Raw genomic sequence first — 24,237 nt, forward strand, 5'->3', positions numbered from 1 at the left:
TTTGCATCAGTCCATCTTAGATGATCTCGGGCCCAGAGAAGCCTGTGGCGTTTCTGGATGTTGTTGATAAATGGCTTTCGCTTTGCATAGTAAAGATCTAACTTGCACTTACAGATGTAGCGACAAACTGTATTTAGTGACAGTGGTTTTCTGAAGTGTTCCTGAGCCCATGTGGTAATATACCTTAGAGATTGACATCGGTTTTTGATACAGTGCCATCTGAGGTATCGAAGGTCACTGTCATTCAATGTTGGTTTCCGGCCATGCCGCTTACGTGGAGTGATTTCTCCAGATTCTCTGAACCTTTTGATGATATTATGGGCCGTAAATGTTGAACTCCTTAAATTTCTTGCAATTGCACTTTGAGAAACGTTCTTAAACTGTTTGACTATTTGCTCACACAGTTATGGAAAAAGGGGTGTACCTCACCCTATCCTTTCTTGTGAAAGACTGGGCATTTTTTGGGATGCTGCTGTTATACCCAATCATGGCACCCACCTGTTCACAATTAGTCTGCATCCCTGTGGGATGTTCCAAATAGGTGTTTGATCAGCATTCTTCATCTTTATCAGAATTTATTGCCACCTTTCCCAACTTCTTTGTCATGTGTTGCTGGCATCAAATTCTAAAGTTAATGATTATTTGCAAAAAAAGAAAATGTTTATCAGTTTAAACATCAAATGTGTTGTCTTTGTAGCATATTCAACGGAATATGGGTTGGAAAAAGATTTGCAAATTATTGTATTCTGTTTATATTTACATCTAACACAATTTCCTAACTCATATGGAAACGGGGTTTGTACATGATGCAATACTTTTAAAAAATCTGAAAAAATATGACAAATTGATGATACATTTTGGCTCAAATGTTTATTTTATAGTCAATCAAGAAATATTACTTGTAAATGACACTTGTTTTTTTGGTTATTCAATTTGCAATTTTTGTTAATATGTATTTATTTTTTTCGCATAACTTATTTTTAATGTGACTCTAATCATATATGATGCATTACTTACAAAATTAATTTAAAAAATCTTTAAAAAAATAGGCTATATTAATAATATATATTTTTTGGCTCATATGTTTATTTTATAGTCAATCAATAAATATTACTTGTAAATGACACTTGTTCTTTTAGTCATTCAATTTTCAATTTTTGTTAATTAATTAATTAATTTTCCACATAACTTATTTTTAATGTGGCTCTAATCCTTTTTTGATGCAGGCTTTTTTTTAATTTTTATTGTATTTTTGGGCCAACAAAAAAAAACGCTCTTGGAAACCCTCGCAGTCAAGCCTCCACCTACTCATCATAGCCAAACTAAAAGCATCTGTTTTTCTTCTACAATGGCCATCCTTTTTCATTTCTGGGCTGCCCGCCCAGATGATGCCAAGTGGTGACCCGTCCCAGTGGGCCTCCTCTATTAGCGTGTTCGGCTTACCGCTTCAGAAGGCCGTCAATTTTCATCCGACTCCCACGCGGCCAGGAAAAACACACACGCGCGTTTTAAGTGGTTGTGTTTTTGATACAGTTCGGAAGTAGATATAATTAACTGAGAGCCAGAGAGGATGTTTGAGTGGCGCTCATCAAGCGTGATGATCACTGGACTTTTAATTTGGTAATGACTTCCAAACGAGGAAGGAACATTTATCCGACCTGGCTAACAGGTACTTGTCTGATTGACTCTTCAGAGACTCACTAATGTCTTTTTTTCTCTCTCTTTCTTTGACTGCACCATTCATCGCCAGATTCAAAGAGTGAGTATACCTTTTTATGTGACCGTGCAGAAATGTGCTTCATACAATGGTTAATGGAAAAGTGTTCCCATTATAATGTAATCACAGGCTGTTAGGTGCACACCAAAGCATCAGGTGGCGCTATAACCCCTGACTGTTAAGACTTTTCTTCCAATAATGGGAGAGCAAATTTTTATAAATTTTGTAAATTCTAAAATTCTCATCTCTGTTGCTTGAATCAGACTAAAATGGAAACGCAACACCAGGAATGTCAAACTCATTTTTATTGAGCGACACGTCACAGTTATGTCTTCCTTCAGAGGGCCGATTGTAACTAAATATATATAAATAGGAACATATAATAGCCTCGTTACACAATTTGCATAGGCAACTTATTTAGATTATTATGTTTCAATAACAGATTGATGGCTAATTTGCTCTGAAATCAAAGTGACAAGCAGATACTTAAGTGTTTTGATAACCAACAAAAATATTGTGGCATCATCAGATAATGTTTGAGTGTAGACCAGTGAAAGAACATATTTACAGCATTTTGCAGGCCACAGTAAATAATTTGTATCAAATTTGATAAATTAAAATGACGTGGCGAGCCACATTGAATGATACGTCTGGGCCACATTGAACTAAGATTCACAGCCACATTGAATGATACGTCTGGGCCACATTGAACTAAGATTCACAGCCACATTGAATGATGCATTGCGATGATTCAAAGCCACTTTGAATGATGATTCACAGCCACATTGAACAATGTGTCGAGGCCAGGTTGAATGATGATTCACAGCCACATTGAATGATGCGTCGGGGCCACATTGAATTGGTGCATCGGGGCTACATTGAAAGATGCGTCGGTGCCACGTTGAATTGTTGTGTCAACATTAACATTAGAAGACCCAGGATTTTTTTCTCTACTTATAAAACCCATAGGGCAGCCGATCGGCTGGAAGGCCCCCTGTGAACCTTCCTTTTGTTATGTAAACGGAGCAATCACTGGGGGACCACAGGAGGGGACATGCTGAGCCACTTCACTCAAAACACCTTGACATAAAATTGGGGAGGGGGAGAATCAGATAGGAGCTGCTAACTGACTGTCTGTCTTACAGCAGTTTCCCAAGGTAGCAGCCTGGGCAGAACATATGAGCTGAATCAAAATGTAATATATGTAATATATGTAGAAGGGCTTCACGGTGGCAGAGAGGTTAGTGCGTCTGCCTCACAATACGAAGGTCCTGCAGTCCTGGGTTCAAATCCAGGCTCGGGATCTTTCTGTGTGGAGTTTGCATGTTCTCCCCGTGAATGCGTGGGTTCCCTCCGGGTACTCCGGCTTCCTCCCACTTCCAAAGACATGCACCTGGGGATAGGTTGATTGGCAACACTAAATTGGCCCTAGTGTGTGAATGTGAGCGTGAATGTTGTCTGTCTATCTGTGTTGGCCCTGCGATGAGGTGGCGACTTGTCCAGGGTGTACCCCGCCTTCCGCCCGATTGTAGCTGAGATAGGCGCCAGCGCCCCCCGCGACCCCAAAAGGGAATAAGCGGTAGAAAATGGATGGATGGATGGATATGTAGAAGGATGTAGAAGTTATCAAGACCATACAACACTGGGCTTCCAACATCCCCACCAGACACATAGGAAAAGTAAAAGAACAGAACCACATAAAAAAAAAAAACTCAAAATCTGTGGTAGTCCCACCAGACATTTACAGAAGTGCTCATCAAGTTAATATCTGTACAAGATAATGATTTATTTTATGTAACATTTTTTTCAAACTGAGATACACCAGAAACATATATGATTTGGGTTTTTTTTTTTATTTGTATATTGCTTTCGCCTGTTTTGCTCTTTCCCTCTATTTTCTCTTTTCCTGTCTCCCCCGGTCTCAACTCATAGATAACCAGGCTGACTGTTGCTGTTTGCCCATACTGTAATGTGATGTTTTGTCAAAGATATGATAATATATGTCTGATTTCAAAATACCAGTTATGGATTTGAGCTGTGCCAGGTTCTGCTCAACTCCTCCAGGTCGCCTTTACGCAGAAGACAAAAGACATTCACACCTCAATTCTCAGATGTGCTCAGAGAGCGCACCCAAGGGGCACTGCCATGCTAATGACCAATGTGGCCATAATGGCTCATGTGACTGCTACCTGATTGCCTCGTTTACATAACAAAGGGAGGGCCTTCCAGCCATCGGCTGACCTGTTGGTTTTCCGTTCGGGCTCCAGTACTCTGGAATGCCCTCCCGGTAACAGTTCGAGATGCTACCTCAGTAGAAGCATTTAAGTCTCACCTTAAAACTCATTTGTATACTGTAGCCTTTAAATAGACTCCCTTTTTAGACCAGTTGATCTGCTGTTTCTTTTCTTTTTCTTCTATGTCCCACTCTCCCCTGTGGAGGGGGTCCGGTCCGATCCGGTGGCCATGTACTGCTTGCCTGTGTATCGGCTGGCGACATCTCTGCGCTGCTGATCCGCCTCCGCTTTGGATGGTTTCCTGCTGGCTCCGCTGTGAACGGGACTCTCGCTGCTGTGTTGGATCCGCTTTGGACTGGACTCTCGCGACTGTGTTGGATCCATTGTGGATTGAACTTTCACAGTATCATGTTAGATCCGCTCAACATCCATTGCTTTCCTCCTCTCCAAGGTTCTCATAGTCATCATTGTCATCAACGTCCCACTGGGTCATTATTGTCACCGATGTCCCACTGGGTGTGAGTTTTCCTTGCCCTTATGTGGGCCTACCGAGGATGTCGTGGTGGTTTGTGCAGCCCTTTGAGACACTAGTGATTTAGGGCTATATAAGTAAACATTGATTGATTGATTGATTGATTGATATAGGTAGAAAAGCCAAACGGCTGCTCCCTGGGTCTTTTAGTGTTAAATGACGTGGCAAGCTAAATTTGGTCACATGGCCTTGAGTTTGACACTTATGCGCTTCACAAAATCGGCCTGATCCGTCTCTTCACAACCAAAAAATGTTGGTTTTAGAGGTAGAAAAGCCAAACGGCTGCTCCCTGGGTCTTCCAGTGTTAAATGACGTGGCGAGCTAAATTTGGTCACATGGCCTTGAGTTTGACACTTATGCGCTTCACAAAATCGGTCTGATCCGTCTCTTCACAACCAAAAAATGTTGGTTTTATAGGTAGAAAAGCCAAACGGCTGCTCCCTGGGTCTTTTAGTGTTAAATGACGTGACGAGCTAAATTTGGTCACAGGGCCTTGAGTTTGACACTTATGCGCTTCACAAAATCGGCCTGTTCTGTCTCTTCACAACCAAAAAATGTTGGTTTTATAGGTAGAAAAGCCAAACGGCTGCTCCCTGGGTCTTCTAGTGTTAAATGACGTGGCGAGCTAAATTTGGTCACATGGCCTTGAGTTTGACACTTATGCGCTTCACAAAATCGGCCTGATCTGTCTCTTCACAACCAAAAAATGTTGGTTTTAGAGGTAGAAAAGCCAAACGGCTTCTCCTTGGGTCTTCTAGTGTTAAATTACGTGGCGAGCTAAATTTGGTCACATGGCCTTGAGTTTGACACCTATGCGCTTCACAAAATCGGCCTGATTTGTCTCTTCACAACCAAAAAATGTTGGTTTTAGAGGTAGAAAAGCCAAACGGCTGCTCCTTGGGTCTTCTAGTGTTAAATGACGTGGCGAGCTAAATTTGGTCACATGGCCTTGAGTTTGACATTTTGCGCTTCACAAAATCGGCCTGATCTGTCTCTTCACAACCAAAAAATGTTGGTTTTAGAGGTAGAAAAGCCAAACGGCTGCTCCCTGGGTCTTCTAGTGTTAAATGACGTGGCGAGCTAAATTTGGTCACATGGCCTTGAGTTTGACACTTATGCGCTTCACAAAATCGGCCTGATTTGTCTCTTCACAACCAAAAAATGTTGGTTTTAGAGGTAGAAAAGCCAAACGGCTACTCCCTGGGTCTTCTAGTGTTAAATGACGTGGCGAGCTAAATTTGGTCACATGGCCTTGAGTTTGACACTTATGCGCTTCACAAAATCGGCTTGATTTGTCTCTTCACAACCAAAAATGTGAAACGATTAAAACATCAATTTTTGATCCCACATTTATCGTAACAATAAACTTATGCAATCCTTTATGGTAATATTTCTATTTTCATATTTATCAAAATGGTTTCCACTTCTTCCCATTTAAAGCATGCAGCAAAATCTTGCATCTTTCTACAAGGGTGCCTGCCTTGCCGCAGAAGAGTTACAGTATGTAAACTTTGTGGCCTTCAAAGAATAACAAAGAGAAAATGCAGGTTAATATTTGATACTGTTTCAATATTGCAGGTTGACTTTTACAGCCGCTTTTCGGAAGAATTTCGTTGTTAGGACCTGCAGTGTGAACAGGCACACATACGGTATTTCAGTTAGGCAGCTCCAACACAGTCAGTGTTATTTCTGGGCCTGGAAGTAAATTAGCTGTAAGTGATTTGTTATAAGGATCCCCGCAGGGATTCAAAGTCATGCCCTTCCCCCCCCGGTACACAGTGTGTGGATAATTGCTAGTGGTTGGCATGGAGACATTGTCAAGGACGCGTGTGGTGAGGGATTTTTGTCCTTCTTTTTTCAGCCCTCCTGGATGGCGCTTTAACTCCGAATCACTAACTCTTAACTGTACTTCATCTCCACTGTGCCCAGACGGCAGGCCGAGTGCGCCAAGACCGCCCGCATCCAGATGGCGCTGCCGAGCGGAAAACCTGGAGGGGGCACCGCCAACAACTTGTACGAAGAGCTGGGCGACAACGCCATGTAAGTAAGGGGTCAATGTACTTTTTAGCCTCAGGTTCAATACAATTATGATTCACTCTGATAATTATTTATTTTTAGTTTTTACTTTCATATATTTTTTCCAATGCAAATTTTACTGATTAGTTTTATTTTTTTTTTGTTCAGATCTTTCTTTTTTAGATTAAAACCCTTTTTTTTTTGTTCAGATTTCAAAGTGTTTTTTTCAGATTCAGATTTCTGTCCGAAATGTAACATGAACAGACAAATATCTTAGAAAAAGGATAAGGTATGTCCCCTACCAGGTTGCCTTAAGGCAGTGTTTTTCAACCTTTTTTAAGTCAAGGCACATTTTTGTCATAAAAAAAAATCCGGAGGCACACCACCAGCAGAAAACGTTAAAAAAATGTACTTTGTGTTAGCAAGCAAGGCTATCTACGTTGTTGCTATCCTTCTTTGTGTGGACATTGTTGATTGTCGTGTCACGTATGGATATCCTCTGTGGACGCCGTAAGTTTTTGCTGTCGTCCAGCATTCTGTCTCTGTTTACTTTGTAGCCAGTTCAGTTTGACTTTCGTTTTGCGTAGCCTTTTCCTTTCCCTTTCATTCATTTTGGGTTTAAGCATTACATACCTTTTATACCTGCTCACTGCCTCCCACTGTGGTCTGCATTTCGGGATTGATTGATTGATTGAGACTTTTATTAATAGATTGCATAGTACAGTACATATTCCGTACAATTGACCAATTAATGGTAACACCTGAATAGTTTTTTCAATTTGGTAAGTCGGGCTCCACGTTCACAACAAACCATCCTTGTCTCACCCGACAAATTCCGACTTTTACAAAGCAATGCTGCCACCTACTGACATTGAGTATTACGTGGTTACTCTGCCAAGTTTTACACGGCACAGACACTAAGCAACGGCACATTATTGGCAGATTATAAGATTTGTAAAAAATATTTTTGGCATAAATTAGGTGAAGTTGCATAATTTCCCCCGGCACACCAGACAATATCTCACGGCACACTAGTGTGCCGCGGCACAGTGGTTGAAAAACACTGCCTTAAGGGTACATATAGGAACTAAAGCAATTCAACTCAACACTTTTATGTAGGCTACACCTAACAACCGCACCACAGCCACAATTAGTTTATTGTGAAAAATAATGTAATGTTAATAGCACACAGTCGGTTTCACTTCACTTGAAAGCACCGTAGTTGAGTACGATGAAACCACGTTGACTTTGTTTAAACTGCAGGCCAAAGTGCCCCAAATTGGATTTTTTTGTAAATCAGATTTTTTCCAGCTTTCTGTTTTGATAAAATGTGATTGTGACGGTCTTATGCCGTCGCGTGGGTTCCAAGGACCACCAAGCACAGACATTCTGCGAGCAGGTGTAGACTTCTTTATTTTTCTGCCGCGCTCCCTCCTCGGTTTTGCTTTTCAGCCTTCCGCGTCGTCTGCATCTGCTTCTCGCTCTCTTCCGCACTGCATGGGTTGCTGCTTGCGCTGTTGTGTCTCCAACTCGTTCCTTCTCACCCTCCTCTGGTGCTGCCCTTTTATACAGCTAGAGGAGATTAGTGAATTGTCCCCAGGTGCGCGATACATGCACCTGATCTTGATTGCGGTGTCGCTCTCGGCGCGCCCCGCCTCGCTGCTCGCTTGCCGTCTACGCCTCCTCGCCGCCATATTGGGCCGGGCTCAGGCGTGCCCTGCTTCGCTGTCGGACTGCCGGCCCCGCCTCTCCACAGTGATCTTTGTCGGACTCCAATATAAATGCACACAGGCCCCAATGTGGCCCCAATGTGGCCCCAATGTGGCCTCCACGTCACTTGCATGCACAATTCAATAGAGTGTAAACAAAGGAAGTTGAACGTATTCTGTAAATGTACAAGGAATTCGTTAAAACGTCTACTAAAAAATAAAAATAAAAGTTTCCACACTTTATAAACAAGTGTTTTATTAAGTGAAACTAAAATAATATAATGTAAGTATGGATATTCTATAGTGTAGTTTATTTGGAAGGGTTTTAATCTTTTTATGGCTGTTAAGTAGAAGAGATAGGAGGATAGAATGGATCTCCGTTAGCTTTATTTTTACGTAAACAACTCACACAGAGTATGTAACATATAAGTAATTCCGGTCCTTCAACAATCGCTTTTTCTTCGGAATCAGAATATATATTCATATATTACACGCGGCCTATTATCTGCACACTGCTGACACCACTATGGATTGGACTTTCACAGTATCATGTTAGATCCGCTCGACATCCATTGCTTTCGGTCCCCTGGGGGTGGGGGGTTGCCCACATATGTGGTCCTCTCCAAGGTTTCTCATAGTCATCATGTTCGACGTCCCACTGGGGTGAGTTTTTCCTTGCCCTTATAGGGGCCCTACCGAGGATGCCGTGGTTTGTGCAGCCCTTTGAGACACTTGTGATTTAGGGCTATATAAATAAACATTGATTGATTGATTGAAATGAAAGCACCGAAAATTTGGCCGCCATAAAAAGGTTGCGTACTGAAACTGGATGTTGTGATGAAATATCCACTTTCGCAGGCGAGGTGTGTCTTTTACCGCGCACACGAACGACGTAGCTCGCCCAAAGATGACGAAAAAGTTCCATTCAGGTCGCATTCAAGTCGCATTTCAGTCACATTTGAAAAGATTGATTCCAATTGGATTCGGACTATTTCCTGATGTGGCCCAAATCTGATTCGGTGTTTAGTGTAAACGGGGCCCATGTACCGTATTTTTCCGAGTATAAGTCGCTCCGGAGTATACGTCGCACCTGCCGAAAATGCATAATAAAGAAGGAAAAAAATATATATAAGTCGCACTGGAGTAAAAGTTGCATTTTTGGGGGAAATTTATTTGATAAAACCCAACACCAAGAATAGACATTTGAAAGGCAATTTGTAAAATAAATAAAGAATAGTGAACAACAGGCTGAATAAGTGTACGTTATATGACGCATAAATAACCAACTGAGAAGGTGCCTGGTATGTTAACGTGACATATTATGGTAAGAGTCATTCAAATAACTATAACATATAGAACATGCTATAAGTTTACCAAACCATCTGTCACTCTTAATCGCTAAATCCCATGAAATCGTATACGTCTAGTCTCTTACGTGAATGAACTTGAAACTTGAAACTTGAAACTAAACAATATTATTTGGTATTTTACGGTTATGTGTTAATAAATTCACACATAAGTCGCTTCTGAGTATAAGTCGCACCCAAGCTATGAAAAAAACTGCGAATTATTCCGAAAAATACGGTAAAAACAATGTCGCCACGGGAATCTCATACCAACTGTCTGAATCTTACAAAAAAAAAAGAAAGAAAAAAAGGATTTCAACCTGAAAAAGAAAGATCTAAAACATTTTTTTAAAAAGAATTGAAAAAAAAATGTTTGATCTGAAAAAAACTAAAGTTCAAATAACAAAATATATGAAAGTTAAAAACAAAATAATTCATTTTAGAAGAATTATGACAGTGAATCATAATTGCGTTCATCCTGAAAAAAATGGTGTGCATTCCTTTTTTTTTTTTTTAAATACACTGATATATTTTTCAAAATTCAACATTAAGACATTAATATTTTGAAATGAAAAACTTTTGGCTCAAATTTAGTTCCAAATCCATGAAACGTTCAAAAAGTTGGGTCTACGACAACCAAGCTACCACTGTATTTGATGAATGTTCACATGTGGTAAATAGCAGCTTCTCTCTGCCTATGATTTATTTTGATTGAGCTCGGCAGCACTTTAATCTACAATGTACGCATTTCCGTTCTTTTTTGAAAGAAAGCCCATTACTTGTGTTGCATCATTAACTTTCCTAGCTTTTAATTACAGGCCTGCCATTTATTGGAGCTCTTCTCTTTCTATACACCTCCATCTTAAATGTCATCGTGGCACTTTTCCCGAGACGGAATTGAGCAGTACAGCGGCCCCACGCAGAGATGATTAACTTTCATCTGCAACACACTCGCACGCACTTTGACTCACTCGAGGCGCTCGATAGTTTAATTTAAATTTCCTGTCTGAGGCATGAAGATGAAGTTGCAAGGAAGCCCTTATCAGCATTACATGCATCACTGCTCTCCTGTCTGTCTTTGATAATGATTCTACCCCTCCCATTAACATGAGAGGCCTCCCTGTGTGTGTCCACTATCTCCCAAAGACAAAATGGCATTTCTCAACATTTGAGTCTGTGCACGTGGGAGAAAAAAGTGGGTGTGGAAATTAACACAGTGATAATTGAAATAAATGCAGCCCACCCTGGGATGTAATTATTTCCAGTGATAAGCGTATGTTGCTGTGGGGGGGGGGGCTGCATTTTCTTGCAAAGTGAGCATGTTGGTGTTTTTTGTCAAGTTGCTGCATCGCTGGTATCTTGCAGAGTCGCTTCTTATCAGAGAATACAACCTGGCAAAGTGCAAAAGTTGGCACATTCATAATTGAGCTCCATTATCAAACAGCACAGTCGACTTGGTTTTTTTTACCGTATTATTTGCCCCCAGCTCTTCTCTTGGCACACTTTGCTTTTTCAATTACCTTTGAAAATGGATTTTAAAGTTAACAATCTTGCTGTGGGTTTGCTGTGTGACTGCCATGAAATGTAAAAATGTAAAAACAAAGTTAGCCCCGGGGGTTGGGGGGGAAAGCAATAGCAAAAAATATCTGATTAAATGAACTACCGTAGTACCTCAATTTATAATCTTAATTGGTTCTGTAACAAAGCTTTTAAATCAAAACACTTGTATCTCAAATCAACGTCTCCCATTAAATCAATCAAAATGTTAACATTTTTTAACATACCTTTTTAAAAATAAAAACTTTTTGATAAAGAATATTGTATAAAAACAATACAATATAATGTACTACCTGCGATGAGGTGGCGAGTTGTCCAGGGTGCACCCCGCCTTCCGCCCGATTGTAGCTGAGATAGGCACCAGCGCCCCCCGCGACCCCAAAGGGAATAAGCGGTAGAAAATGGATGTATGGATAACGTACTACTAACAACTTCAGTATTTTCTTGAAATAATATAATAATAATGTACAGCATTTACCTTGGAGAGCAAAAACTTCGAGAGTATCTCCTTCCAACTGCTTTTCTGTCAAACACACCATCAGCAGCTTCTCCATATTTTCATGGGTGAATGTCCACTGTTTATATATTATACAGCATCCCGGGTAAATGTGTATTTTGCTTCAGTACAGTGCAGGCGAGCAGTGATACGCTACAAATGCTTCACCAAGTCATGGTATTCATGATTGATTTATTTAATTCCATAAATGTCATGTGAAGTGAAGGTAAGTGCTTTTTCTTTTGAGACTTAAAGGGCCTTTCAATGTAAAATACATTGTCTACATCCTTTTGAGCGACACTTAAACCATTCCGGGTGGCACTGGGAGCAAGTTGGGTAAAGGCTGCTCTGCCACCTGAGCCACGCAGTTATATTATCCACTCAGTATTCTTACCACTGTCCTTCACACCCACTTTCTTTCTTTCCATGGTTGAAAAAAACAAAGTTATGTCGATCTCTAGCAATAAGCGAATGCTAGGGAGTAAGACCAGATGTTTTGGTCAGATTTTACGTGGTTCACTGTGGCTTTTGCTATGTCAAAATCAATCATAATTGTTATTGTTTTATCTCTTAATACTCTTCAGTTGGTGGACTCTTAAGTTGAGATACAACTGTAGAGGTATTGCTGCACCCCTAATATTAATGTGCCATTGCTCCCTTTACATGTCACAATTATTTCTGGGTTTCTCTACATCCCGTGATTTTTCTTACATTTTGACTTACATTTGCACTGCTTTCTCATTGTAGCTTACTTGTTTAGGCTCATTCAACTTTTCCAGCTAGTGTTTTAAAATACATTTTAAATTCTTTATTCCATCAATTGACGCCGCATCCCTCCATCTTTCCTGCCTTGCTGCAAAACTAACAGACAAAAGTGAGTAAAATGTTGGCCCCTTTTTAAAACTCCCACTTTCCTTGCCTTACAGTAGCTCCCATGCTTCTGACTGTGATAGTTAGTTTCTTTGGTGGAAATGTGTGTCGTGAAATGTAGAAGTTTGTGGAAGATTCAGTCAGTCCCTGCTAAACGGAAATCTGTGCAAAATTCCTACTTTTGATATAGCAGCAGAGGTGGGTAGAGTAGCCAGAAATTTTACTCAAGTAAGAGTACTGTTACTTTAGAGATTTATAACTCAAGTAAAAGTAAGGAGTAGTCACCCAAATATTTACTTGAGTAAAAGTAAAAAGTATGTTGTGAAAAAACTACTCAAGTACTGAGTAACTGATGAGTAACCTGTTTGTTTAATGATTACGGCAACAAATAATGCACAAAAACATAAAAATAGTAATGAGCAAATTCAGAGCCAGGAATATATTTTAAGCAACTAAAACAATAATATATATTAAATAATAATACATTAAAATAAAAAAATTAAGGCACATTGAGCCACAATAACTTAACAGCACCATAGGCTCAATAGGCATTGATTGATTGATTGATTGAAACTTGTATTAGTAGATTGTACAGTACAGTACATATTCCCTACAATTGACCACTAAATGGTAACACCCCAATAAGTTTTTCAACGTTAATCAATTACTTAATAAATGACCAAGTCGAGGTGATCTACCTCATATATATATATCATATATATATTTACAGTATATAATTTATATTTATTTATTTTGCCGTTTTTGTTGACATGTTAAAGGTGTTTTAATGAATATACAAGCATATTTAACATATAGATTCCTATCTTTAATGAAGACAATAATATAAGTTGGTGTATTACCTGATTCTGATGACTTGCATTGATTGGAATCAGACAGTATAGTGCTGATAACGTCCCGGTTTTCAAATGGAGGAGAAAAAAAGTTCCTCCTTCCTGTCTAATACCACATGAAAGTCGTTGGTTTTTGGCATCTTATTTGTCCAGCTTCCATATTCGTTTTTATACACTTTACAAGAAATACATTGGCGGCAAACTCCGTCGCTTGCTAGCTTGTTTGCGCTGGCTTTCGGAGACTCTTATTTTGTTAGCGCAGGCGCGATGGAGCGGCGCTTTTATTGTGAAGACAGGAACTGTGCGATCAGTCTTTAGGCTTGTGACGGGAAGTACGGTTGAAATAAAAAGTGTCTTTTTTCCTTTACACTTTTTATTGATTGATTGAAACTTTTATTATTAGATTGCACAGTACAGTACATATTCTGTACAATTGACCACTAAATCGTAACACCCCAATACGTTTTTTCATCATGTCGGGTTCTACGTGTGACGGTCACGTGACCGCCTGGCTCTGTTTGATTGGTCCAACGTCACCAGTGACTGCATGTGATTGGTGAAACGCAGGCATGCGTAGTTCCTACTTTGAATGTGTGTCTGACAAAATCAAAACAAACAAAGCGTGCATTAACAGATCGATCAAAAAAAAAAGTAGCGAGTAGCGACCTGATAGCAGATAAATGGAGCGGAGTAAAAGTAGTGTTTTTCTCTATAAATATACTCAAGTAAAAGTAAAAGTATGTTGCATGAAAACTACTCTTAGAAGTACAATTTATCCCAAAAGTTACTCAAGTAAATGTAACGGAGTAAATGTAGCGCGTTACTACCCACCTCTGTATAGCAGTAGCATTTTCTTTTTTAACAGTCGTCATCCTCTAGCTTTGTTTTTCGTACTTGACTAACTTGGAATGCTGCTAAGTCAAGTGCCAACCTCCGCCAAGGCTAAACAATTTGCAATCTTTGAAGTACATGTAGAAGAGTACAGTAGTAGATGCCTCCCCCTGCATATCCCTGAAGATTGTAATTAAGATTCATGCTATAGTGACTAAGAAGCTAAAGAAAATGTTGAAGTACCTGCAATCAGCTGATCATCACTTCCTAATCAATACCAAGCAGGAAAAACATTGTTGGCAGAGGTAATTATCGCATCACTCCATCTTCATTTTTACTTTCCCCCCTGCATCTATGTCCCAGCCGGTCCATCCGCAGTGATGGAAGTCTGGATGAAAGCGATCGTCAGCGCCTCATCTCGGATTTTGCCACTCGAGCGATCGCTGCCCACCGCCAGTGTGTCGCCAATGGAGGGGTTCTTAACAAGCTGCCCAAGTCCGAATCGAGCATTACCTTTTTCTCAGATGAAAACCCCTTGACCATCAAGAACCCCATCTACCACGAGGATGGCACCCTGAGTAGTCCGGAAACACTTGGACGAAACCAGAGAAGAAGAGATCTTCTGGGGAACTTCTCTCCCTCCAGGAAGGGTCTTCGAGAAGCCTGGTTGAGAATCAGCTCTCCCGGGGCCGATGTGGGATACGGCAGCTATAGTGGTAGTGATAGCGGGCGTGGATCAGGGGGTGGACACAGTTGGACTCTCCCATCCAGGTTGCATCGAAGGGACATGTACGACGCCTTGAGGAGGCAAGTGGTGATGGATCCCGTGCAGTGGGAAATGGAGCTCCTAAAGGCTGAATTCAAAGATAGCAAAGACGCCGGCTTGGATTCAGGATTTGAGCACGGCTTGGATTCGGACCAGATGGTGAGCCCTAGTCTCGAGCCAAAGCTGACTGTCAAGGAACAGGCCAGGCAGTTTGAGCAGCAGGCTGTCCAGGAAATGAGACAGAAGCTGAACAGAGACTCAAGAACGTCTCCTGATATTCTGCTCTCCACTTTCCCAGACTCCCCTCAGCATCACAAGTATATCCCCTCCTCCCAGTCTAGAGAGGGCCCCCCTAGTATCATTGTCACCCATACTGATGGAGGCACCCCGCCGCCCAACCACAAGCCCACGCCGCCTGTACTGCGGCGCTTTGGGGCAAGTCTGACAGAAAGCCAGAGTGGGGAAGACAGACTTCAGGTCCATTTAGACATCATCCCTGATCCTCCTTCAACCCCGCCGCCGCCACCCCCGTCTGCACCGACACCTTCACCACGACCTCCTCTCTGTACCACTCCCCCTCCTCTCCATCCATCTTCCCCTCCACCTCTGCCTCCATCGCCATCTCACCTCAACAACCGCCCTCCTCTACCGCCACCTCCCCCTCCGCCGCCTCTCCCTCCTCCTCTGTCGCCCTCTCTCCTGAGGCCGTCCACCTTTGTGCTCCCCTCACTTTCTGAAGTGCCGGCCCTGCGACCGGTCTCACTCCGGCCTCCTCCTCCGCCCTTACCTGTAGAACCTGAACCCCCTCGCAGGGAGCTGAAAGGTATCTTAAAGAACATCCAGAATATAGCAGAAATCGAGAAGTCTGTGGCCAACATGCTCAGCCAAATCGATCAGAAACAGAACCCTCTGAAAAAAGTATTGAAGAACCGTGCATCTCCCTCTCTGGACACCACGGAGTCCCTTGACTCCTTGGATGTTTTAGCTAGCACAGGAGGAGGAGGAGAAGGTGGAGGAGAAGGAGGAGGAGAAGGAGGAGGGGGAGACAGAGAAGAAGGAAGTGGAGAAAGAAGAGTGGACCCTTCACCTCCACAGATTCAACCCAACCCAGGCATGGACTCACTGGTTGAAGAACTGGAAAAACGGTTCCCCACTCAGTCCACCACCCTGTAGTTTTCACACCTGACTAATGTTGACACAAAGAAAAGAACAAAACTCCTCAGAACATGACTTGTCATAGAGGAAGGAGGCATGAGGAGGTGGTGCAGGATCAGAGCCCGCCGAGCCAAATGATCTCAGTCGTATGGAACAATAATTATATCTAACAGCGGGGGATTTACATAAACAAAAAAGTGAATAATATCAAGAAAGTCTTTTTGTGCGTATCTATTTCAATGAACCGTGAATCCATTTAGGAATTATCATAAAGCCTGCTTCTCAACACAACTCTTCAAAGGCTAAAGACTCAACCGGGGGTGTATCCGTGGATGCTGAACAACTTTCAAACCAAAGATCTTTCAACTTTTGCTCAACGACTTAACAGTTGTATTTTGGGAGATTTGCAACAGTGATGTTTATGATAACATGGGCACATTTTATTTGTTGTTTTTCTACAATTAAGTGTAAATATGCATGCATCTCTGTCGCCAATATTTTAGGCAACACTTCTCAATTTGTGGCGCCCCCTGTGTGTCGTGGCCAAAATGCTCGGGAAAACCTGCTAGCAGATGTGCAATAAAGATATCTGCAGTCATTTTTGCTATTAGACAAAGTAGTCATTGACTTACGGACGATCAGTTGCTAAGATGTTTTGCTTGATGGTGACCATGTTTTTCAGCCTATGTTCCACACGTTCAACATACTTTGTTTGCAAGTGTCCGGAAGGCGTGTACTAAATTGTATAACACTTGTGTGCTGCGGTGCAGGAACATAATGGCGTCTAAATGTCTTACATTGCCTAACTGCATTTCCACACATACCAACAATGTACTTGGCTTTTACTATATACACACAAACATAAATACACAAAGGATTTACCCTTTTAACCCATTTTATGTCATGTTGTAGATTTTGCTCTATCTTTAATAAAATGTGATGTAGGGTTTTCATTACACGCATACATTTTTTTTTACTATAGTTTAATGTGACGATCAATTGTGAAAGATGTTTTTGGGAAATAAAAACTACAGTACAGTGGAGCAAAAAAATATTTAGTCAGCCACCGATTGTGCAAGTTCTCCCACTTAAAATGATAACAGAGGTCTGTAATTTTCATCATAGGTACACTTCAACTGTGAGAGACAGAAGTTGAAAACGAAAATCCAGGAATTCACATTGTACGAATTTTAAAGATTTTATTTTTAAATTATGGTGGAAAATAAGTATTTGGTCAACCATTCAAAGCTCTCATTGATGGAAGGAGGTTTTGGCTCAAAATCTCACGATACATGGCCCCATTCATTCTTTCCTTAACACGGATAAATCGTCCTGTCCCTTTAGCAGAAAAAGTTGGGATCCAACTCAGTATTCTTCTTCCTCCAAACACGACGAGTTGAGTTTATACCAAAATGGATACATGGATGATACAGCAGAGGATTGGGAGAATGTCATGTGGTCAGATGAAACTAAAATAGAACTTTTTGGTATAAACTCAACTCGTCGTGGTTGGAGGAAGAAGAATAGTGAGTTGCATCCCAAGAACAACAAACCTACTGTGAAGCATGGGGGTGGAAACATCATGATTTGGGGCTGTTTTTCTGCTAAGGGGACAGGACGATTGATCCGTGCTAAGGAAAGAATGAATAGGGCCATATATCGCGAGATTTCTAGCCAAAACCTCCTTCCATCAGTGAGAGCTTTGAATGGTTGACCAAATACTTATTTTCCACCATAATTTACAAACAAATTCTTTAAAATTCCTACAATGTGAATTCCTGGATTTTTTTTTCACATTCTGTCTCTCACAGTTGAAGTGTACCTATGATGAAAATTGCAGACCTCTGTCATCATTTTAAGTGGGAGAACTTGCACAATCGGTGGCTGACTAAATACTTTTTTGCCCCACTGTATATGTATTATTCAGAATTGAACAATTGACAGAGCTGAGGGCTAAACTCAGTGACTGTTTAGAATGGACTTAGCACGGGGCCCTGAGGGACTCCACACAGCATACAAAACATAACTGCCATTTGGACATTTTAATGGTATCTCATATGCATATTTGCCCTGTGGTATTCCCCAGTCTTCATTGTTTTTAGTACATTTATGTAGGTGCCCTCTATGTCCAACTTATGCCAGTCCATTTTATTTTTGTGGTATTTTTTATAAGTTAGTTGTTGTCAGCATGAAGATGAAGGTGGCGAGAGCATTTTGGGGCATGTTGTCTTGAAAGAAACTAATAATATTTTCTCTGTTGTGTTTCCCTCTCCCTCCTACACACACACACACCGATGATGAGGTGTGGAGGATATAAAAGAGTCAATCATGTCAGCCGTGTGTGTTGACAGAATACAGATTGTCTGCAGGGTTTTTGTCTCCAGAGGACCTAATAATGTGTCTGTCAGAGCAATGAGGGCACAGGGATAGACTTATCTTTACACACACACACACACACACACACACACACACGCACACACACACACACACACACACACACACACACTGACGCTGAAAGGGGTTTGTTTTTGTTTGAACCAGAGGATTGACCTGTGAAGCACCTTTTAAAGCAGCCATTCATCTGTTTATCATCCCTTCATGTGCCCATTGAGCCTTTATTCCTCTTCCAATCCGCTCACACGCTCGTCCGGGCATCTTCCATCTTGCTTTTCACACCTTTATTTCAACAGATAATCCCATCTCTTTCTTTTTTTCTTTTTTTGGGAGTACCGAATCGGCTAAACCCTTTTACTGTCTAGTGTCACACAGCATTGCTAGTGTACAAACGAGCCAAACGGCATGTTGTGTTTGCAATGTGATCGTCAATTTTATACTCACCGGGCGCGTGGTTCACAAAAGCAAATAACCAGTACCGAACCAAAATTTGTTTATTTTTTTTTCATTAACAGCACAAGAAGCTTAAAGGCCTACTAAAATGAGATTTTCTTATTTAAACGGGCATAGCAGGTCCATTCTATGTGTCATACTTGATCATTTTGCGATCTCGCCGTATTTTTGCTGAAAGGATTTTGTGGAGAACATCGACGATAAAGTTTGCAACTTTTGGTCGCTAATAGAAAAGCCCTGCCTTTACCGGAAGTATGTGCGCGTGATGTCACGAGTTGCAGGGCTCCTCACATTGTTTTTAATGTGAGCCACCAGCAGTAAGAGCAATTGGGACCGAGAAAGCGACAATTTCCCCATTAATTTGAGCGAGGATGAAAGATTTGTGAATTAGGATATTGATAGTGAAGGACTAGGAAAAAAAAAAGGCGATGACTCTGGGCGGCAGCAATGTGAGCGTTTCAGATGTAATTAGACACATTTACTAGAATTATTCTGGAAGATCCCTTATCTGCTTATTGTTTTAATAGTGTTATAGTGAGATTTTAAAGATTGTAAAGACATACCTCGAGGTCGCGGTGAACACGCAGTGTCTCAGAGAGAAGCCGAGGAGCCAAGCTCACAGCTGCTTTTTTTGACAGCTGCTGCAGGACGACGAATAATCCACTGATGTCTCCGGTAAGATTTCCCCATCCAAAAACATGCTGGTTGACGTAGAGAAAACATGTTCGCTTGACCGCTCTGCTTCACAACATACAAAGAAGCACCGGCTTTGTCTCGATGCTAAATACAGCTGCAATCCACCGCTTTCCACCAACAGCATATTTCTTTATAGTCTCCATTATTAAATGAACAAAATGCAAAAGATTCAGCAACACAGATGTCCAAAATACGGTGTAATTATGCGATTAAAGCAGAAGACTTTTAGCCGCTAGTGGTGCAGCGCTAATTCCTTACAGTCCATGACGTCACGCGTACGCGTCATCATTCCGCGACGTTTTCAACAAGAAAATCGCGGCAAATTTTAAATTGCAATTTAGTAAAGTAAAAAGGCCGTATTGGCATGTGTTGCAATGTTAATATTTCATCATTGATGTATAAACTATCTGACTGTGTGGTCGGTAGTAGTGGGTTTCAGTAGGCCTTTAATTGAAATATGAGTGCTTAGGATCCAGGATCTTTATTTACCTCTGAATGCACTTTAAAGGCCTACTGAAACCCACTACTACCGACCACGCAGTCTGATAGTTTATATATCAATGATGTAATCTTAACATTGCAACACATGCCATTACGGCCGGTTTGGTTTACTCAATTGCATTTTTAAATTTCGCGGGATGTATCCTGTTGAAAACGTCGTGGTATGATGACGCGTGCGTTTGACGTCACCGGTTGTAGCGGACATTTTTTTCAAGCCCGAACCAAGCTATAAGTAGTCTGCTTCAATCACATAATTACACAGTATTCTGGACATCTGTGTTGCTGAATCTTTTGCAATTTGTTCAATTAATAATGAAGAACTCAAAGTAGAAAGATTGAGGCGAGAAGTGGTGTATTGCAGCTGGCTTTAGCAACACAAACACAGCCGGTGTTTCCTTGTTTAAAATTCCCGAAGGTGAAGCTTTACTATGGAACAGAGCAGTCAAGCAAACATGGTTCCTGACCACATGTCAACCGGCAAGTTTCGGTGAGAAAATTGTGGTAATAAGTCGGGTCTTACCGGAAACATCAGCGGAGCTTGCTTCGTCCTGCAGCTGTGTGGCTTCCCTCAGAGACACTGGCGGTCATGACACCCGTGGCCACACCCCTCCGACTTTCAGGTGCCATATAATCTCACTAAAACACTGGTAACACAATAAGCAGATAAGGTATTTTCCAGAATTATCCTAGTAAATGTATCTAATAACATTAACACCTTTATTTTTTTTTCCTAGTTCTTCACTCTCACAATCCTCATCCACGAATCTTTCATCCTTGCTCAAACTAATGGGGAAATTGTCTCTTTCTCGGTCCAAATTGCTCTAGCTGCTGGTGGCTATGATTGTAAACAATGTGAGGATGTGAGGAGCTCTACAACCCGTGACTTCACGTGCACATCGTCTGCTACTTCCGGTACAGGCAAGGCTTTTTTATTAGCGACCAAAAGTTGCGAACTTTATCGTGGATGTTCTCTACTAAATCCTTTCAGCAAAAATATGGCAATATCGCGAAATGATCGAGTATGACACATAGAATGGACCTGCTATCCCCGTTTAAATAAGAAAATCTCATTTCAGTAGGCCTTTAAGATGTTGCACTTGCCCTACTGTTTACAATGAACTCGTGAAACGGTATTAACGCTTACTGCACAGTTTGTTTCCTAGCACTGTTACAACATTGCTTCTCTTGCTGTTGTGTTATGCAATAAACTTGATAATAAATGGCTATGCGGTCAAAAAGACCACTCCACACTTTCTCAATATCATTGTTGTCAATGTAGCACTTAGCAATGAATGGTTGGCATTGCTTTTTGCTAATTCCCTCCTCTTTTTGCCCCGTGTGTCGCCTGACAGGCGTAGGTACGGACAACACGAGGTAGGTGTCAGCTCGCAGTCCTGCATGCCGCAGTCGCATGGGTGTGTTCTTTGCTGTTCTCCTCTTGCGTGCTTGTCTCTTGTTCTCTGCCTGTTTATATATACCGGGGATCGGCAACCCGCGGCTCTTTAACGCCGCCCTAGTGGCTCCCCGGAGCTTTTTCACAAATGTATGAAAAATGAAAAAAAAAAGATGAGGGGGAAAAAATACATATTTTTTGTTTTAATAGGGTTTCTGTAGGAGGACGAACATGACACCTCCCTAATTGTTATAAAGCACACTGTTTGTATTAAACATGTTTCACTGATTCAAGTATTTGGCGAGCGCCGTTTTGTCCTACTAATTTTGGCGGTCCTTGAACTCACCGTATTTTGTTTACATCAGGGGTGTCCAAAGTGCGGCCCGCAGCTAATTGTTTAATGGCCCGCCACACATTCTGGGAATGCTATTTCAAAAATGAAAGAAAAAAAACAAAAAAGTAGAATGAGGTGAAATCTAACAGGGGAAAGTTGCAATGTTGACACAAAGCTGCCATGCAGGCTATTTTTTTTTGTCTTTCTTTATTTTGCTCTTATTTCCAATGCTAAAAAAAAATAGTTAAAAAAAAAATATATATAATGAATTATTGACCTATTCAAGGCTCCAATTACTTCAAATATTTCACTTTATAATGTTTTATGTGGAAAATATGTGCATATATTGTGTGGTTGCCATGTAAAAACAGTGTTTTCTTTGACAAAAGAGCATAAAACAAACAAAATAATAGTTCAAACGTAAAATTGACAGATATATCTGAAGCTGATCTCGTAACTTAAGTGTTGAAAGTAAAACAAATAATAATAAAAATGTCTCACTTTGAGTGGGGGACCTTTTGGATCCCAAAGATATTTAGTTGGATTTTATTTATTTTTTCACTGTGATTACTCAGAAATAATAATACATTTAAATCAATGGTGTCCTGCATTATTGGTCTTTTTAGGGCTCCAATTAATTCAGATCAAACATTGCTTTCTGAATGTTTTGGGCAATGGGGGAAATACTGCATATTTCAGTTTTACTATAAAAAAAGTTGTCTTTGACTGAAAAGGCAAAAAAACTTTTTTTTAACTTTATACCAACCTGAAGTTGATATAGAGATTTACTGTAAGCGTTACATAAAAAATGAAAATAATAATTTGACTTATTTTTTAACATGTTAAATACGGAGACCATGAATTGATTAACGTGGACCCCGACTTAAACAAGTTGAAAAACTTATTCGGGTGTTACCATTTAGTGGTCAATTGTACGGAATATGTACTGAACTGTGCAATCTACTAATAAAAGTATCAATCAATCAATCAATCAGACCCTCTATGGTCCCTGGGAGTCTTAAAGGTAAAAAAAAAAAAGAATTAATATATTTTGTTGTGGTTTAAAAACGAAAAATATCAAAACGGCCCCCGCATGGTTTAATTTTTCCGTGTGTGGCCCTCAGTGGAAAAGGTTTGCACACCCCTGGTTTACATGAATAACTTTCTCCGACTTTCTAAGACGTGTTTTATGTCACTTATTTTTGTGTCTCATTTTGTCCACCAAACTATAAACGTTGTACATGAAGGCACAAAGGTGAGTTTTGTTGATGTTATTGACTTGTGTGGAGTGCTAATCAGACATATTTGGTCACTGCATGACAGCAAGCTAATCAATGCTAACATGCTATTTAGGCTAGCTGTATGTACATATTGCATCATTATGCTTCATTTGTAGCTATATTTGAACTCATTTGGTTTCCTTTAAGTCCTCTTAATTCAATTTATATCTCATGACACACTATCTGTATGTAATATTGCTTTTAATTTAATAATTTTTGTATCTCTTTCAACATTTTGGGTTGCCGACCCCTGATATATACACTATGTTGAAGTCATCAGATGTGGATCGTTCATCATGAGACATACATTATAAAAGATTTTTAGGACAGGGAATCTAAAATGTACTTCAATCTATGCTGCTTTTCTTTCCCTCTGGAAGACTCAGCAACTCCTCCGCCCTACTCTCCTTCGACCTGAGGTACTCCACTGTCTCTTTTCTGACCTTCCAGACATGTCCGCCCGCTTTGTGATTCCCTGTTGTGTGTTGGCATTGTGATGATGATGTCCCTCGATCCGACAGGAGTTGTCCATGGAATCTGGCATTGACCCAGGTCAGGACTACTACACGCAGGACTACTACAGCTATGATCATGGGTCAGTATTGCACAATTTCGTGTATAAACTGATGTGTGGTTTCCCCTCAGGGTTCTTTTCTAAGTCCCTTCATGTTCTCACTGCATGCTTTGTAAGGACGTCGTCTGATCTACCTTTTTTCCACAAAAACTACCCTGCTCTATAGTAGGCGCTATACTGCAATACATTTCTCGTAAGGTTGCTGTAAATATGTGTGCAACACTGTGTGTTGCAGTAGAATGACAACTGTGTTTTAAATACAAATAATAATCAATAGTGTAAGTACAATTTAGTTCATAATAGTATCACAATATACCACTAGGACAAGTGGTTCTCAAACTTTTTTCAGTGATGTACCCCCTGTGAACATTTTTTTAATTCAAGTACCCCCTAATCAGAGCAAACATTCTTGGTTGAAAAAAAAGAGATAAAGAAGTAAAATACAGCACTATGTCATCAGTTTCTGATTTATTAAATTGTATAACAGTGCAAAATATTGCTCCTTTGTAGTGGTCTTTCTTGAACTATTTGG

General features: G+C 40.7%; 1 protein-coding gene across 4 annotated transcripts in view; it reads left to right on the forward strand.

Annotated features, from left to right (window-relative positions):
- The window catches only part of pcdh15b (protocadherin-related 15b), a 375,223-nt gene that overhangs the window by 331,489 nt on the left and 19,497 nt on the right, over window positions 1-24,237 (forward strand). For 3 of the 4 annotated variants that reach the window (XR_009807925.1, XM_061909585.1, XM_061909586.1), the window contains 4 exons: window positions 6,413-6,523; window positions 21,477-21,498; window positions 23,512-23,550; window positions 23,653-23,726. Coding sequence is in view for 3 of the 4 variants with exons in the window: in XM_061909585.1 (XP_061765569.1) it covers window positions 6,413-6,523; window positions 21,477-21,498; window positions 23,512-23,550; window positions 23,653-23,726 (246 nt within the window). In the remaining variant the exon portion in view is untranslated. Of the gene's footprint in view, window positions 1-6,412; window positions 6,524-14,522; window positions 17,022-21,476; window positions 21,499-23,511; window positions 23,551-23,652; window positions 23,727-24,237 lie in introns of those variants that run through there. The other variant, XM_061909584.1, reaches the window with a different exon arrangement.

The sequence above is a fragment of the Nerophis ophidion genome, linkage group LG08 (assembly GCF_033978795.1).
Source record: "Nerophis ophidion isolate RoL-2023_Sa linkage group LG08, RoL_Noph_v1.0, whole genome shotgun sequence".
Lineage (NCBI taxonomy): Eukaryota > Metazoa > Chordata > Actinopteri > Syngnathiformes > Syngnathidae > Nerophis > Nerophis ophidion.